The sequence below is a fragment of the Elephas maximus genome, chromosome X, assembly GCF_024166365.1.
Source record: "Elephas maximus indicus isolate mEleMax1 chromosome X, mEleMax1 primary haplotype, whole genome shotgun sequence".
Classification (NCBI taxonomy): Eukaryota; Metazoa; Chordata; class Mammalia; order Proboscidea; family Elephantidae; genus Elephas; species Elephas maximus.
The window spans coordinates 140,309,575-140,325,412 of record NC_064846.1 but is presented as its reverse complement, the minus strand read 5'-3'; the positions used below and the strand labels follow the sequence as shown (position 1 = coordinate 140,325,412).

General features: G+C 37.5%; 1 protein-coding gene across 3 annotated transcripts in view; it reads right to left on the bottom strand.

Moving 5' to 3' along the window:
* Positions 1-15,838, bottom strand: part of CFAP47 (cilia and flagella associated protein 47) — a 321,340-nt gene that overhangs the window by 106,242 nt on the left and 199,260 nt on the right. For 2 of the 3 annotated variants that reach the window (XM_049871901.1, XM_049871902.1), the window contains exons 45-48: positions 11,231-11,427; positions 10,169-10,312; positions 9,246-9,419; positions 3,627-3,738 (exon numbers count right to left, since the gene is read on the bottom strand). In XM_049871901.1, coding sequence (XP_049727858.1) covers positions 3,627-3,738; positions 9,246-9,419; positions 10,169-10,312; positions 11,231-11,427 — 627 coding nt within the window. The remainder of the gene's footprint in view (positions 1-3,626; positions 3,739-9,245; positions 9,420-10,168; positions 10,313-11,230; positions 11,428-15,838) is intronic. The other variant, XM_049871903.1, reaches the window with a different exon arrangement.

Below are 15,838 nucleotides of genomic sequence, written 5' to 3'. Positions count from 1 at the left end.
TAAAGACCACTCATACACACACAGACACACACACTCCGATTCTGATACACATTCTTTTACCAACACAAATAGGGAAATTCTCACATATATGTGAAAATTTTATAGTTTAGTTTTTTTTTATATGACTTCAAATTAGTTAACAGATGTTCAGGGACAATGAAATTTACACTGTTTAAAAATATTGCAAAAGTCTTCCAATAATAGTATCAATAAAAATGGAATTAGCCTTCCTTGCAGGCTCAATTTTTCCAACACACAATGGTAATATGAATTCAACTATAAAGGACTACCCTGGGAAGAGCTATCATGATCATGACTTGCAAATATTTTTCAAAATTATAAAGCCTGCGAAACATCTTCTGTAGCCAGCAACGTTTACCTAATTCATCCTCACTTAAGCAGGCTCCCCTGAGTTGCCTTGAAGTTCCTCAAATTCCTTCTAAAGTCCTTCAAACATGTAAAAGGAGCCCACACCTGATTTGTGCAATTATGTATTGAAATTTTATGGCCCCACACATGCTGACAAACCAACAATAACAACAAAAACAATAATCTACTTCATTACTCTCATGTCCATCTCAATAACTTTAAGAGTCCGATTCATTGACCAGAGACTTCCTTTAAGGTGCTCATTAGCATTCCTAATTCAGAAATGTTCCACAGTTCATACCTTTTATGTTCCTTCTCCTAAGTAGAACTTTCTGCCTTCTACAGAACAGGAAACAGAGTTTTATTATTAAAAAAAAAAAATTATGACAATTCCGGATGAACTGTTTCCCTTTACAAGAGACAAGTTAAAACTCTGAAACTAAGGAAAATCCACCTTTTAGTAGTATTGTCACTGATGATGAAAATGAAAACTGAAATTTAAATTAATTTCAATCAACTCACACCTTCTGGATTATATACAAAAATGGTGAAAGGTACTATTTTATTGAAATATTTGGAAAAGGTTCACCTTAGTTCAAAACCTGCCTATCGCATGAGAAATCCTCAATGGTCTCTGCAAAGTCAAAAGTCTGAACAGTGAAGGAAAGATTTCAGAAGATAGAAACAACTATTGCTGTGGTGAAATTTAAGGGCAAGCACAATGGTAATAATTGGGTTATTGAGGTCTAGTAGAGAACTAACGTTATGCATCCCACCCTAAACCTCTTTAACATAACCTAATCTTGCCTCAGAAGCCCTGGTAGGTCAGTGGTTAAGTGCTTGGCTGCTAACTGAAAGGTGGGCCATTCAAACCCACAACCTATTCCATGGGGAAGAGATTTGGTAGACTACTTCTATAAAGATTTACAGCCTTGAAAACGCGCTGGGGCAGTTCTACTCTGTCCTATAGGGTCACTATGAGTTGGAATCAACTTAATGGCAAAGGGTTTGGTTTTCTGGAAGTTGTATCCAGCTACGTGCATTATAATCATTTCCTTAGCAGAGTTCAAATACCAATGGGGTATTTAGTTCTCTCTCAAATAAGACAACTTATTTCGTTTATGACTCACAGGCCTTGAATTCTAGTTCTTACTATTCTATCATCAGAGCTTCATCCCTTCAAAAACTTGGAGGAACATCCCTACACCACATTATCAAACAAGCAATTCTGTTCAGGGACCATCATGACAATTTGTACAAATGAATGCTTTATTAGAGACAAAGGAAGCAAACAAACTTCACTCATACCAGTGTCTTTAAACTATTTTTCATACATCAGATGGGTACATATAAATGGCCATCAACAGATGAATGGATAAACAAACTATGGTACATACATACAATGGGAATACTATGCAATGATACAGAATGATAATCTGCGAAGCATCTCACAACATGGATGAATCTGGAGGGCATTATGCTGAGTAAAATAAGTCAATCACAAAAGGACAAATGTTATATGAGATCACTATTACAAAAACCCAAGAAGAGGTTTGCACACAGAAAAAAACAATCTTTGACGGTTAAGAGGGAGGAGGGGGTGGGGGAGTAATCACTAATTAGATAGTAACCCTTTGCAGTGAAGTTGATTCCGACTCGTAGTGACACTACAGGACAGAGTAGAACTGTCCCATAGGGTTTCCAAGGAGCAGCTGGTAGATTCGAACTGCCAAACTTCTGGTTAGCAGCTGAGATCTTGACTACTGCGCCACCAGGGCTCCAACCAGATAGTAGACAAATGTTAACTTTGGTGAAGGGAAAGAAAACACACGATACAGGGGAAGTCAGCACAACTTAACCAAGATAAAGTCATAGAAGCTTCCTAGACACATCCAAATACCTTGAGGGACCAAGTTACCGGGCTTGAGGACTGGGGACCAAGGTCTCGGGGGACATATAGGTCAGTTGGCATAACATAGTTCATAAAGAAAATGTTCTACATTCTACTTAGGTGAGTGGTGTCTGGGATCTTAAAAGCTTTTGTGGCCATCTAAGATGTATCTATTGGATCCAGTATATTCAGAACAAAGAAGGATGAAGAAAACCAAAGACACAAGGAAAATATTAGTCCAAAGGACTAATGGACCATATGAACCACTGCCTCCACCAACTAGAGCCCAGAAGAATTAGATGGTGCCCAGGTACCATCACCAACTGCTCTGATAGGGATCACAATAGAGGGTCCCCAGGCAGAGTGGAAGAAAAATGCAGGACAAAATTCAAATTCACAAAAAAAGACCAGACTTACTGGTCTGACAGTGACCAGAGGAACCCCTGAGACTATGGGCCCTGGACACCCTGCTAACTCAGAAATGAAGCCACTCCTGACGTCCACCTTTCAGCCAAAGATTAGACAGACCTATAAAACAAACAACAACACACATGAGGAACCTGGTTCTTAGTTCAATCAAGTATAGGAGACCAAACTGGCAACACCTGCCCAAAAGCAAAGACGAGAAGGCAGGAAGGGACAGAATATCTGGATGAATCGACATGGAGAACCCAGAGTGGAGAGGGAAATGGGGAGAGTGCTGACACATAGGAATTGCAACTAATGTCACAAAACAATTTGTGTTTAAATTTTTTGAAAGAGAAACTAATTTGTGCTGTAAACTTTCATCTAAAACACAATAAAATTAAATAATAGATGAATGGTTTTTTATAATATCCATTCCTGTAAACAAATATTCTCATAGAAAGCTGCTGAGATCCTAAACTGGTAAAACTATTTGAAAGTATCACAATTTTAAATGTAAATACTCTTAATTAAATATTTCCACTTCTAGGAACTTATCCCCAAAATAAATTTGTATAAATGGTCAAGAGAGTATAGCACTAGACATAAAATGGATGCCTCAAAGTTCTGATTATTTAAAGAAAACTCATGGCTGAAAGCCAAACTGAGTTTTCCTCTGGGTCAATGATTAGAAAAGGAAAATGTAAATTACACTTATATTTCTTCTCATCATATTTCAGTCCTAGTGTGGTAGTTGTTAACCCTGGTGGCGTAGTGGTTAAGTGCTACAGCTGTTAACCAAAAGGTCGGCAGTTTGAATCCACCAGGTGCTCCTTGGAAACTCTATGGAGCAGTTCTACTCTGTCCTATAGGGTCGCTTTGAGTCAGAATTGACTTGACAGCAATGAGTTTTATGGGAGTGTGGTAGTTAATAATAGTACTTTATTAATGGCTGTGATACCTTTGAATATGCCACGCTTCCAAGGAGATATGTGTAGAACATACGGAACTACACTATCAGCATCTATGGTAATGTCTGGAGATCCCCACACTATTGGAAGATCTGAAGTTACCTAAAAAAATAATAATAATAATAATAATAATTCAATAACAAGAATTACAGTCAACATTTACATGAAATTAGCCAAATTATATTATAATCTGAAATTTAATTTAAATATTTCCATTAAAACTATTCACTTTTAGATGACTAGAAAGGCAGAAAAATGCTATATACAGTAGGAAACAATCTGAGTAAAGACCTATGAAAAAATAGAATAAGACAAATGATTTTAACAAAAAGAATCAACGTTTATTTAATGTTTCTACTTATGGCAAGATCATTGATACTCAGAAAATCTGAAAAATTTTTAGACACAATATACAATATTATTTATAAGAATTTGATTTATAAAAGAAATGAACCATTTCAATACATTTCTACATGAATATTAAAATAGCATATAAAAAACATATAACCAGCATTTGAACCCACCCAGCAAACCGAGGAAAAAAGGCGCGGCGATCTGCTTCTGTAAAGATTGCAGCCAAGAAAATGCTCTGGAGCTCAGTTCCACTCTGTGACACAGGGTGTCGCTACGAGTCCATTTGACCACACACACAAAAAGAAAAAACCAAAACAAAACCCTTTGCCTTCCAGTCGATTTGGACTCATAGCAACCCTACAGGATGGAGTAGAACTGCCCCCATAGGGTATCCAAGGAGTGGCTGGTGGATTCCAGCTGTCAGCCTTTTGGTTAGCAGCCAAACACTCAATGTGCCACTAGCCCTGGTCAAATCTAGTTTTCTGCTTACGAGGTGGTTAATTCTTTCACTTCCCTCCAGGAAAACAATAATCTGTGACCCTATACATTGGCCTATTTTGGACATTTCCTAGAAACGAACTCATACAGTAGGTGGATCTTTTATGCCTAACTTCTTTTACTTAGTATAATGTGTTCAAGGCTCATTCGTGTTGTATTATGTATCAATACATTATTCCTCTTTATTGCTAAATAATATTCCTTTGTATGATATCCCACATTTTGTGTATCCATTCATAAGTGACGGATATTTGGGTTGTTTCCACATTTGAGTCTTATTGAATAAGGCTGCTATGAAAATTCCTGTACAAGGTTTTGTGTAAACATAGGTTTTTATTTCTCTTAGGCATACCTTGGAGTGAAATTGCTGGGTCATGTGGTACCTTGACGTTTAACGTTTTGAGGAACTGTCACGATGTTTTTGAAAATGTCTACACCATTTTTATTCCCCACCAGCAATATATGTGGGTTTCTATAACACCATAAACATATATATATATATCTTCCCCCAAAGTTTTATTTTAGCCATCTTAGTGGGTGTGTGAGAAGCCCTGATAGCACAGTGGTTAAGAGCTTGGCTGCTAACCAAGAGGTCAGCAGTTCAAATCCACCAGCTGCTCCTTGGAAACCATATGGGGAAGTTCTATCCTGTCCTATAGGGTTGCTATGAGTTGGAATCGACTTGTTGGCAATGGGTTTGGTTTTTATTTTTGGTTTTAGTGGGTGTGAAGTGGTATCTCATTACGATTTTGATTTGTATTTCCCTACTGACTAGGGATGTTGCCTGGGCATGTACACAACCCTGCACATGCATGCAGCCTGGTTGACACCCAGGGACACGTCAGAGCTTTTCAAAGCTCCCTAAGGACACCCCATTCCCCAGATCTTTCTTTCAGGTTTTTGGCAAAACGCTTATTGGCCCTGTTTGTGCAACCTCAGGCAACTCTGGTGTTTAAACAATTCTTGTTGAATATTTTTTACAAATATCCTGAATATAGTGCTTTTTACCATAAAATGGAGCCCTGGTGGTACAGTGGTTATGTGCTTGGCTGCAAACCAAAATGTTGGTGGTTGGAATCCACCAGCCGCTCCATGGGAGAAAGATGTGGCTGTCTGCTTCCATAAAGATTACAGCCTTGGAAGCCTTACAGGGGAGTTCTACTCTGTCCTATAGGGTCCCTATGAGTAGGAATCAACTTGACAGCAATGGGTGGGTACCACTGCCATGAGTCTGAATAGACTCCATGGCAACTCACAGCAATAACAAGCTCTGATACAAGTCAAATAATGACATTGTTGTTGTGTGCCCTCAAGTCAATTCCAGCTCCTAGGGATCCTCTAGGACAGAGTAGAACTGCCTCATATAGTTTCCTAGGGTATAATCCTTATGGGAGCAGATCTCCAGGTCTTTTCTTCTGTGGAACGTCTAGTGGGTTTGAACCGCCAGCCTTTAGCAGCCAAGTGCTTAACCACAGATCACTATGAGTCAGAATCGACTCGATGGCACACAATAACACAACATTTTGTACTACTTTGTTGCTGTGATAAAATCCATAGCATTTTACATATATCTCAATGATGCTTTCTGATTTTTTATTTCATCTTTCATATTAAGGAATTTCTAACCTCCTATTTCAAACGAATCTTGTAATAGTCACAATCTACGTTAACAGGCTGTTTAAAATACAAAATATAAAAGTGGCTACTTGCAGCAATGAATAATACCCATTGCTGCCGAACGAGTCAATTCCGACTCATAGCGACCCTATAGGTCAGAGCAGAACTGCCCCAGAGAGTTTCCAAGGAGCACCTGGTGGATTTGAACTGCCGATCTTTTGGTTAGCAGCTGTAGCACTTAACCACTAAGCCTCCAGGGTTTCCAATGAATAATAGAAGGAAAATATCTGAGGATACATTGAGCTTGAGTTGGTCAGAATATCAAAGTGGAGACGTATAGCAAGCAGTTGAAAATGAGGGACTGGAGCTTACAGATACATTTGGAGTAAACATATGGATTTGGGATTTGAGCCTAGATGATACTTTGAAGCCGGGGAACTGCCAAGTGGGATAATATACAGACGTAAGAATGCTTTTTAATGTGGTAACTTGAAAAGCTATCAGATGGCTAGAGACAGAAGAGGAGCAGAGAAAGAATGGTCAAGAAATGACAGGGAGACAAGGACTATAGAATGTAATATACTGAAGGGTGAAGAGTGTTAAGATGGCAGGTCAACAGTAAACTAGAGGGGTTGTGAGGCAGTTAATTTGGGAAAAGAATGGATATTTCTTGACTAAAAAGTCATGGTGATCTTTGAGTCAGCAGTTTCAACAGAGTCCAAAACCCAAGCCAAACCCGTTGCCATTGAGTCAATTCCAACTCCTAAGTGACCCCACAGGACACAGCAGGACTGCCCCATAGGGTTTCAAAGGAGCAGCTAGTAGATTCTAACTGCCAACCTTTCGGTTAGCAGTGGCACTCTTAACCACTGTGCCACCAGCACTCCTTCAACAACGTAGGGGAGCTAAAAACACACTACCATCAGATAAGTGACCGTGTGGATATTGCTTTTTCAAGAAGCTTAGCAATCATACGAAATAAAGAGGTTAATAGCTAAAGAGAGAACATAGTCAAAGTTCTCCTTTTGTGATGGAAAAATTTGAAAATATTCATAGGCTAAGGGAAATAATCTAATGAAGATTAATAATATTGTTATTAACGGCATTCCACTTCTTCATTAAATTGGATAAATATAATTAGAATATATAATTATTCTTTTTTAAAGACTTACATTCAAAAAATATATTCATTCTGAAGAGTGAAATAACAAAAGACCATAGGCATCATCTTCGTCATTTGGCAACAAAATGAAATAATGCCATGAAATTAGGAGTTCCTCTGTGGTGCAAATGGTTAAGTGCTCAACTATTAACTGAAAGGTTGGCAGTTTGAACCCACTCAGAGGCACCTGGGAAGAAAGGCTCCATGATCTACTTCCAGAAAGTCACAGCCTTGAAAACTCTATGGAGAACAGTTCTACTCTGACACACACATGGGGACGCCATGAGTCAGAATGGACTCAACAGCAACTGGTTTGATTTTGTTTTTTTATGAAGTTATAGATTTTACTTTCACCAGTTTGCACTGAACTCATAAGACAAGTTTTTTTTCCTTGCTCACCAGTAAATTCTGGAAGATGAAAGGGAGTGGTAAAGATTTGTTTTCTCCTTACTTGTGGCACATCCGAGCAATCATGAATTTTCTCTACCCTTTCTGTCTTTTAAAATGCTACCCATTATGCTTTTATCTTTTCATTAAACAAATTTTCCTTCAAAAAATATTGTGTGTCCAGTACTCTGATATATGCCAGGTATAAAAAAGTAGATACGAGAGGTATACCCCTGTTCTCACAGTTTATCATCTTGTGGGGAGATAATAAACAGGTAATAGCACTGTGACATAGTAGGTACAATGGTGGGACAGGTTAAAAAAAATGCTGTGGAAGCACATGAAAAGCATCTAATCCAGGTTTATGGTGACAGGGCAGTATTCTTGGAGAAAGTGGCATCAAACCTTGCCCTAAAAGATGAACAAGAGTTAGACAGACACAGAGAGATAGAAGGCTGGGGCTTGGAGCAGAGAAGTCCAAGTAGCAGGAAAAGTAAATACTCTATAGAAAGGCCTAAGTATTGCTGGACCCAGGAGTGGCAAGAGATAAAGCAGAAGAAATAAGCAATAAAAACAACAACAAAAAAACAAAAACCAAACCCGTCACTGTTGAGTCGATTCTGATTCATAGCGACCCTACAGGACAGAGAAGAACTGCCCCATAGGGTTTTCAAGGAGTGCCTGGTGGATTCGAACTGCTGATCTCTTGGTTAGCAGCTGTATACCACCAGGGTTTCCAAACAAGAATAAGCTATTGTAAACTACTTCAGTGGGTGTGGACTTGATTCTGAAGGTGAAGAGATAACTTTGAAATGTTTTAGCAGGAGAGTGACAAGATGCAATTTGTCTTTAGAATATTCATTCCATTTGCAATCTAATAAGGAAAGAAGAAAATTTTGGCATATATTTCTCAAGATTACAAAAAAAAAAAAAGAAAGAAAGAAAACAGAGAGCAAACCCAGTAAGTTTTCAAATGTCTGCAGTCCCTTCTAAAAACTGAATTCAGGCACCTAAGACGTATAGATACTAAGCTTTGTCCAAGGAACCTAATGGGCACACAACAATTTTAGATAAAGACGGAGGGGGGAGTAAAAAAAAAAAAAAGCCAGGATTTGCTTAAACAAAAGGTGAGTAATGCCAAGTACAAAACTTCATAAAGACAAAGATGCAAATAAGTATGCATTTCTTCACATTCCCACTATTATTCATACTGGTAAATGACAGCATAGGCTTTTGAAATTTTGTTGTGCCAATACATCCATTTCACAGTAAAATATTTAAAGCGCTTTTAAGTTTCTTAAAAAAGCCTTTTATAATTATGTAAAAGTTCTTCAAGTGAAAATGCACATGACTCAAGTGGGTGGATTTTAGTCTGTTTTAGTACTTAGATGTGAAACTTGGTTGGTACTAACTCAATTTTGTAACTGAAATGAAATATAATAGCTACTTGGTTAATCAACAGAATTATAGACATCATCTTCTGTGACACTGCTTCCCCTAATTGAGTAAAATTAGATGTCTTCAGAATTTCATATAATTTGATATACTCCTTCTGAAAACACTTTGATACTAAGACAAAACAAAAGCTTACCTTATATGTTACAATAGTCTTTGTATAATTGGGCACCATTATGGGTCTATTAACCATGTCTCCCACTTGGCAGTTTACAACAACGTTTTCAAAGGCCAGAGGTGTCCTTCCAATCCCTTTTATGTCAAAGACGTGCTTCACACCATCTGCTTCATTTTGTAGAGTAAGTTTGCCCTGTGAAAAAGTAGCCAAATTTCAGCTCTACAGAAGTCTTTAGTTGGATGCCAAACAACTCCTCCTATCCTATTAATCTTGAGTCTGGTTAATAAAATGAGCTTGCAAGGAGGTGTTAGCCCTTGACTTTTCCAGTTCATGTATAAATGCTTTTATTAACTTAATAGAGATAAACTTCTGGTGAAAAGATATTTTTTTAATTCCTCTAAATTATAGAGTTTATGTAGGCATTCTCATACATAACCAAAAAATCAAACCCGTTGTTGAGTTGATTCCGAATCATAGCGACCCTATAGGACGGAGTAGAACTGCCCCATAGGGTTTCCAAGGAATGCCTGGTAGATTGGAACTGCTGACCTTTTGGTTAGCAGCCGGAGCTCTTAACCACTATGTCACCAGGGTATGTGTTTACTTCTTTGGCAAAGAAGTATGCCTTCCAAGAAATATTTTCTGATATACCATGTTCTTCAATGAATAGGACAAAAGGAGAAATGATTTTACTTTGTTTTGCACACTGTGTAAAAATAAGATGGATATAAGTATTGATAGCTAATGGCATTGCAACTTTCAGAATTTTTACCCCTAAAGTTAAAACATTTATGAAATCGCAAGCAAATTCTTAATATTTAAATTCGTGGAAAACATAACTTTTTTGCAAACAATGTTTTATCATCGATTAAACATAGGTTAATATCCGGCATTGCATTATTAACATATTAACAATGGTAAAAATATCAATGAGTTCATACCGTAACCTCACACTCCAAAATAGGTTTGAATGTGAGAGGATATTGTGCAGTTTCTCCTGGTGCGATGTATAAAACAGAAGGTCCATAAAACCATTCTCCTTCTATAGTAACTTGACATCTCCATTCATTCTTTGTTTTATTACTCTAAAGCAGGGAAAAAGATAGTAGAAAAGCATCATATAGAAAGTGAATTACATATTAATTCTTGCTACTTTTAACAAAATTACATATTTTTATTTTACTTCTTAAGAATCACCATTTGAAAGTCACATTTTTTAAGAAACACTATCAATAACTTGAACATAAGGCAAAAGGATGACTGTGTGTCCTTTCAGTGTCATACATGAGCACTGACTAAAATCTAGGGGAATGTCGCTTTGTTTGGCTTACTAATTACTGTTAAAATGACAAAATGGTCTTGGAGTACTCATTTTGCTCCTAATAAGAGGTAATATGAAGTGTTCTGCCTGTGTAGACAGTTCAGATAACAAAGATACCATATCTCATCAGAACGACTTTCTATGTTTTTAGCTGAGTTTGTTATATCCTTAATAATTAAAACAAACAAATAAGAACAAACAGGTTCTCACTCTAAAACATCTAAAGTTCCTTACAATTAGGTTAGCTTTTTCTATGCTGTATTGTCACTTTGACTAACAGGTAGGCAAGCTACAGCCAGTCATTGTTCTCAGTGCCTATGATACCATCTTCATCAAGTGATAAGGTCGGAACAGACTTTGGAGCAAAACGATCTAAAAATTGATAATTCTACTTGGTGGGGCCAGAAGGATATGGTTTTTTGACTAGGAAATGGATGATGGGTTAAGGAAGTCGAAGTTGACGTTTTAAGCAAAGAGAGCCAGCAGAAGTGGCTAATCAGGTGAGTAACATGACATTATTTATATTCAGGAAGAAAGCCCTGACATCAGTTGAGAGAAGCAATTGGTGGCAGGTAATCAATTAGAAATCTGTGATAGTTCAAGATGAGAAATTTGGAGAGCTTTAAATTGAGACAGTGGTAATGGGAATGAAGAGAATACACCAAAAAAAAAATTCACTTACTATTGGAATATTCTGGGTAATGGCTTTAAACGCTGGTGTCTCAAACTGTAGTTTGGCTTCTGCGTTTTCTTCATTCACCACCCCTTCAATACAATAGACACGGACATCATACCTTGATGTCAGCAAAATTTTACAAGGGTAACGTCCAGGACTGAGAGGAACAAATCGTAAAGGAAATGGAACATACTCATCTAGAGCTATCAAAATTAAAAAAAAAAAGGTTAATTGTTTTTTAATATCATAAAATCTAAAATTTGTTGCTAAAACACTACTTAATGCTATTGTATTCTTTACAATAGGCTAGTTTATACTGATGTAACACACCATCCCCAATTTTCCAGGGCTTATTGATACACAAATTTATTTCTCAATCAGAGTACTTATCCTGCATAGGTCAGACAATTATCTCCTCCATAAAGTCACTCAGGGACCCAGGATATGAAAGATGCTGCTATCTTGAAGCGGCATCATCAGCAACACTCTTGGTTGAAAAGTCAGGGAAAGAGGAGTGGCTTGAAGGTAGCTCAAAGACTTGACCCAAAGGTGAAACACATTGCATTTAATTGGCCAGAAACAGCCACATGGCTCTACCTAACTGAAAGGTGGCTGAGAAATGAGGGGATATATGAAATACCGACAGCACTGGCGTTTTGGATGAAATACTTGGTAAGCATTACTGTCTGTCATTTTTCTATGACTTAGGGGTGGGCTTTCTCCATATTGGAGCCCTGGTGGTGTAGGGGTTAAGAGCTAACCAAAACGTCAGCAGTTTGAATCCACCAGCTGCTCCTTGGAAACCCTACATGGCAGTTCTACTCTTTCCTACAGGGTTGCTATGAGTCAGAATCGACCCGACGGCAGTGGGTTTGGTTTTGGTTTTGTCTCCGTATCAATCAAAATAATTTGTAACTTGCCTACCAGAAAGAAATAATTTTAGTTATGGTTAATAAATAAGAGAAGCAGAAAGAGGCATGCCCAATTAATTCTTCTCACCTACCCAGACCCAAACCCAGTGCCGTCAAGTCAATTCCAACTCATAGCAACCCTATAGGACACAGTAGAACTGCCCCTAGCTTTTAGCTTAAGGTAAATGCAATAAGGTTATTGCATTTACCTTAAGCTAAAAGCTAGTATTTTTATGCTGGACTGGCTAGCTGCTATTTTGGTTCTCTGTGCTAGTCCTTTCCTTTCAAACAACGCCATTTTTTCTGAAAGTCACCATTTTTTTTACCCTTATACTGCTCCTATTCACCATTGTACAAAATGTCTCAGGTAATTCAGTAAAATAAGAAATATAATTAAAAGGTATAAGAATTATAAAGGAAGTGAAAAAAATCATTGTTTGAAGACAATATAATGGACTACATACAATATATCTTTGACTATACAAAGAATTTGTTAGACTTTATAAGAGCCTTTAGCAGCACTGCAGAAATACTATTACTGTAAAAATTAACAACCTTTCTACATGTTAAAACCAAAACCAAACCAAACCGGTTGCCATTGAATGGATTTCGACTCACAGCAACCCTATAGACAGAGTAGAACCGCCCCATAGCGTTTCCAAGGAGCGGCTGGTGGATTCAAACTGTAGACCTTTTGGTTAGCCGCCGAGCTCTTAACCACTGTGACACCAGGGCTCCTTCTATATGTTAGCAACATTAAAATAAAACGTAATGGTAGAATACAATTTCTATTAAAATATTTAAAATTCTGTAAGATACCTAGTAATAAGCCTACCATATTTATGTTTCTATTTTTTTATCTATGCAGAAAATATGAAAAGCTATCGAATGACCTAAAACATATCTAGTGACACAGAAAGTTTTACGATATTAATGAATAGCAAGACTTAGATATTGAAACAATGTAAATTCTTTACAAATTAAAATTGCTCAATAAAAATCACAACAAGATTTGGTGCTCTTTCTTTTTTTCTTTTACATTCTAAGTGATCATCAATGTCTGTAGAAGAATAAATGCTGAAGAATAGCTAAGGCAAATCTGATAAAAAAGGAACAAAGGATGGCTTTCCTTACCAGATTTTGCTTCTTACTATGGAACCCTGGTGGTGCAGTGGAGTAAGCATTCAGCTGCTAACCAAAAGGTCTGCAGTTTGAATCCCCCAGCTGCTCCTTGGAAATACTATGGGTCAGTTCTACTCTGCCTTATAGAGTTGCTATGAGTTGGAATCAACTCGACAGCAATCTTTTTTTTTTTTTTGGTTATTCAACTGTAGTAATTAAAATAGTATGTTGTTAGAGACAAGAAGATTATTGCAACTGAATAAAGAGCCCACAAGCAGACCCAGACATTTTTAAAAGCACGACATAGTTATATATGGTTTATAGATAGGTATTTATATAGTCATGTAGAAACGTGGGCTGGAAGTAGTCATACTACACACAAGAGTACTTTGTGTCTGGGAAGCCAGGAAGTGGTGTTTGCAGATGGGAACAGAGTTAATAAACTTTTATTTATTTAAGGGGGAAAAAACTGAAACATGTTAACATTAATTAGTTCTGCTGGAAATGTATGGTGTTTATGTTTCTAATATTAAAAGATGGTGATTCTTCATGAACTAATTTCAAACAAAATACAACAAGATTTCTTTCACTTAGCAAAGTCATTCTTCTGGAATAATAAATAAGCTACAAAGTCAAGTGCACATTAAAAAAATGAACTAACTGTAGCAATGTGTATTACATACATTGCTATTTTAAATCAGGTATTTTTCTCATATTTAAAAGTGTTTTTTATTAGTTCAAAGGACTTTTATATAATGCTCTTAAATCCCGCTATTTTATGAAATGTGCTCCTTTTTTTCCTTGAATCTTCTAGATAGCTAATCAAATAATTAAAAAAAAGTAATTTTTATTCTTCTTTTCTATTAGTAATTCCTCTTACTTTCCATTTGCATTTTTCCATCACCTCATATGCATGCGAAAGCTGGACAACAAATAAGGAAGACTGAAGAAGAAATGATGCCTTTGAATTTGGGTGCTGGCAAAGAATATTGAATGTACCACAGACTGCCAGAAGAACAAACAAATCTGTCTTGGAAGAAGTACAGCCAGAATGCACCTCAGAAGTGAGGATGGCAAGACCTCATCTCACCTACTTCAGACATGTTATCAGGAGGGACCAGTCCCTGGAGAAGGACATCACACTTAGTGAAGTAGAGGGTCAGAGAAAAAGAGGAAGACTCTCAATGAGATGAATTGACACAGTGACTGCAACAGTGGACTCAAACATAGCAAAGATTGTGAGGATGGCGCAAGACCTGTCAGCATTGAGCTCTGTTGTACGTAGGGTCGCTATGAGTCTGAACCGACTCAATGACACCTAACAACAAAAACATGTGTCTAAAGCTTCCAGAACAATAACAAATTCCCCCACGAAACACTCAGACCACATCAAGTCATATACTTCCATAGATCCCTGGGCTTCAGTCCCTAAAAATATTTAACACTGTGTATTTTATCTACTTGGTTCAACAATTGATCATGGAAGAAGCAGTCAAGAAATCAAATGATATGTTGCATTTAGAAAATCTGCAAAAGACCTCTTTAAAGTTTCAAAAGGCAAAGATGTCACTTTGATGACTAGGGTGGGCCTGATTCAAGCCATGGTCTTTTTAGTCGCCTCATATGCACGTGAAAGCTGGACAATGAAAAAGGGAGGCAGAAGAACTGATGCATTCAAACTGTGGTGTTAGTGAAGAATATTGAATGTACCCTGGACCACCAGAAGAGTGAACACATTGGTCTTAGAAAAAAATATAACCAGAACGCTCCTTAGAAGCAAGGATGGTGAGACTTCAGCTTGCTTACTTTGGACAAAACCAAACCAAACCAAACCCAGTGCTGTTGAGTCGATTCCTACTCATAGTGACCCTACAGGACAGAGTAGAACTGCCCCATAGAGTCTCCAAGGAGCGCCTGGCGGATTTGAACTGCTGACCCTTTGGTTAGCAGCCATAGCACTTAACCACTGAGCCACCAGGGTTTCCTACTTTGGACAAGTCATCAGGAAAGACTTATCGCTAGAAAAGGACATCATCTTTGGTAAAGTGGAAGGTCAACAAAAATGAGGGAAACTATGAGATGAACTGACGTGGTGGCTGAAAGAATGCACTCAATGGTCATGAAGATGGTGCAGGACTAGGCAATGTATCGTTCTGTTATACATACAAGCCAACTGGAGGGCAACTAACAACAGGTACATTGTATTTATCTAATTGTCTTTCTCCCCCACCGGCCTAAAAGTTTCTTAAAGCCTGAAACTCTGACTTGTTTACCACTGTCCTCTAATATATTATCTGCCATAGCATAGACATTCAGTTAGTATATTCTGGCTGAACAATGTTGAAATAAAAATAAGACCTCCTTGTTAAAACAGTCTCTTAAATTTTTGAGTTATGACTTTGCCTCTTGAGTTGAGGAGGATTGCATGGAAGGTTATGTTTTTTTGTTCCTTTGCATTTCCAAAAATATATTTCTGCTACCTTCACATACCAACAATCTACTGGGCTATGTATAACATAATTTTTGAGCCATGGTCTGTTTCTTCCAAAGCTCTTTAGATGTCACTTCACTGTCTTCTAGC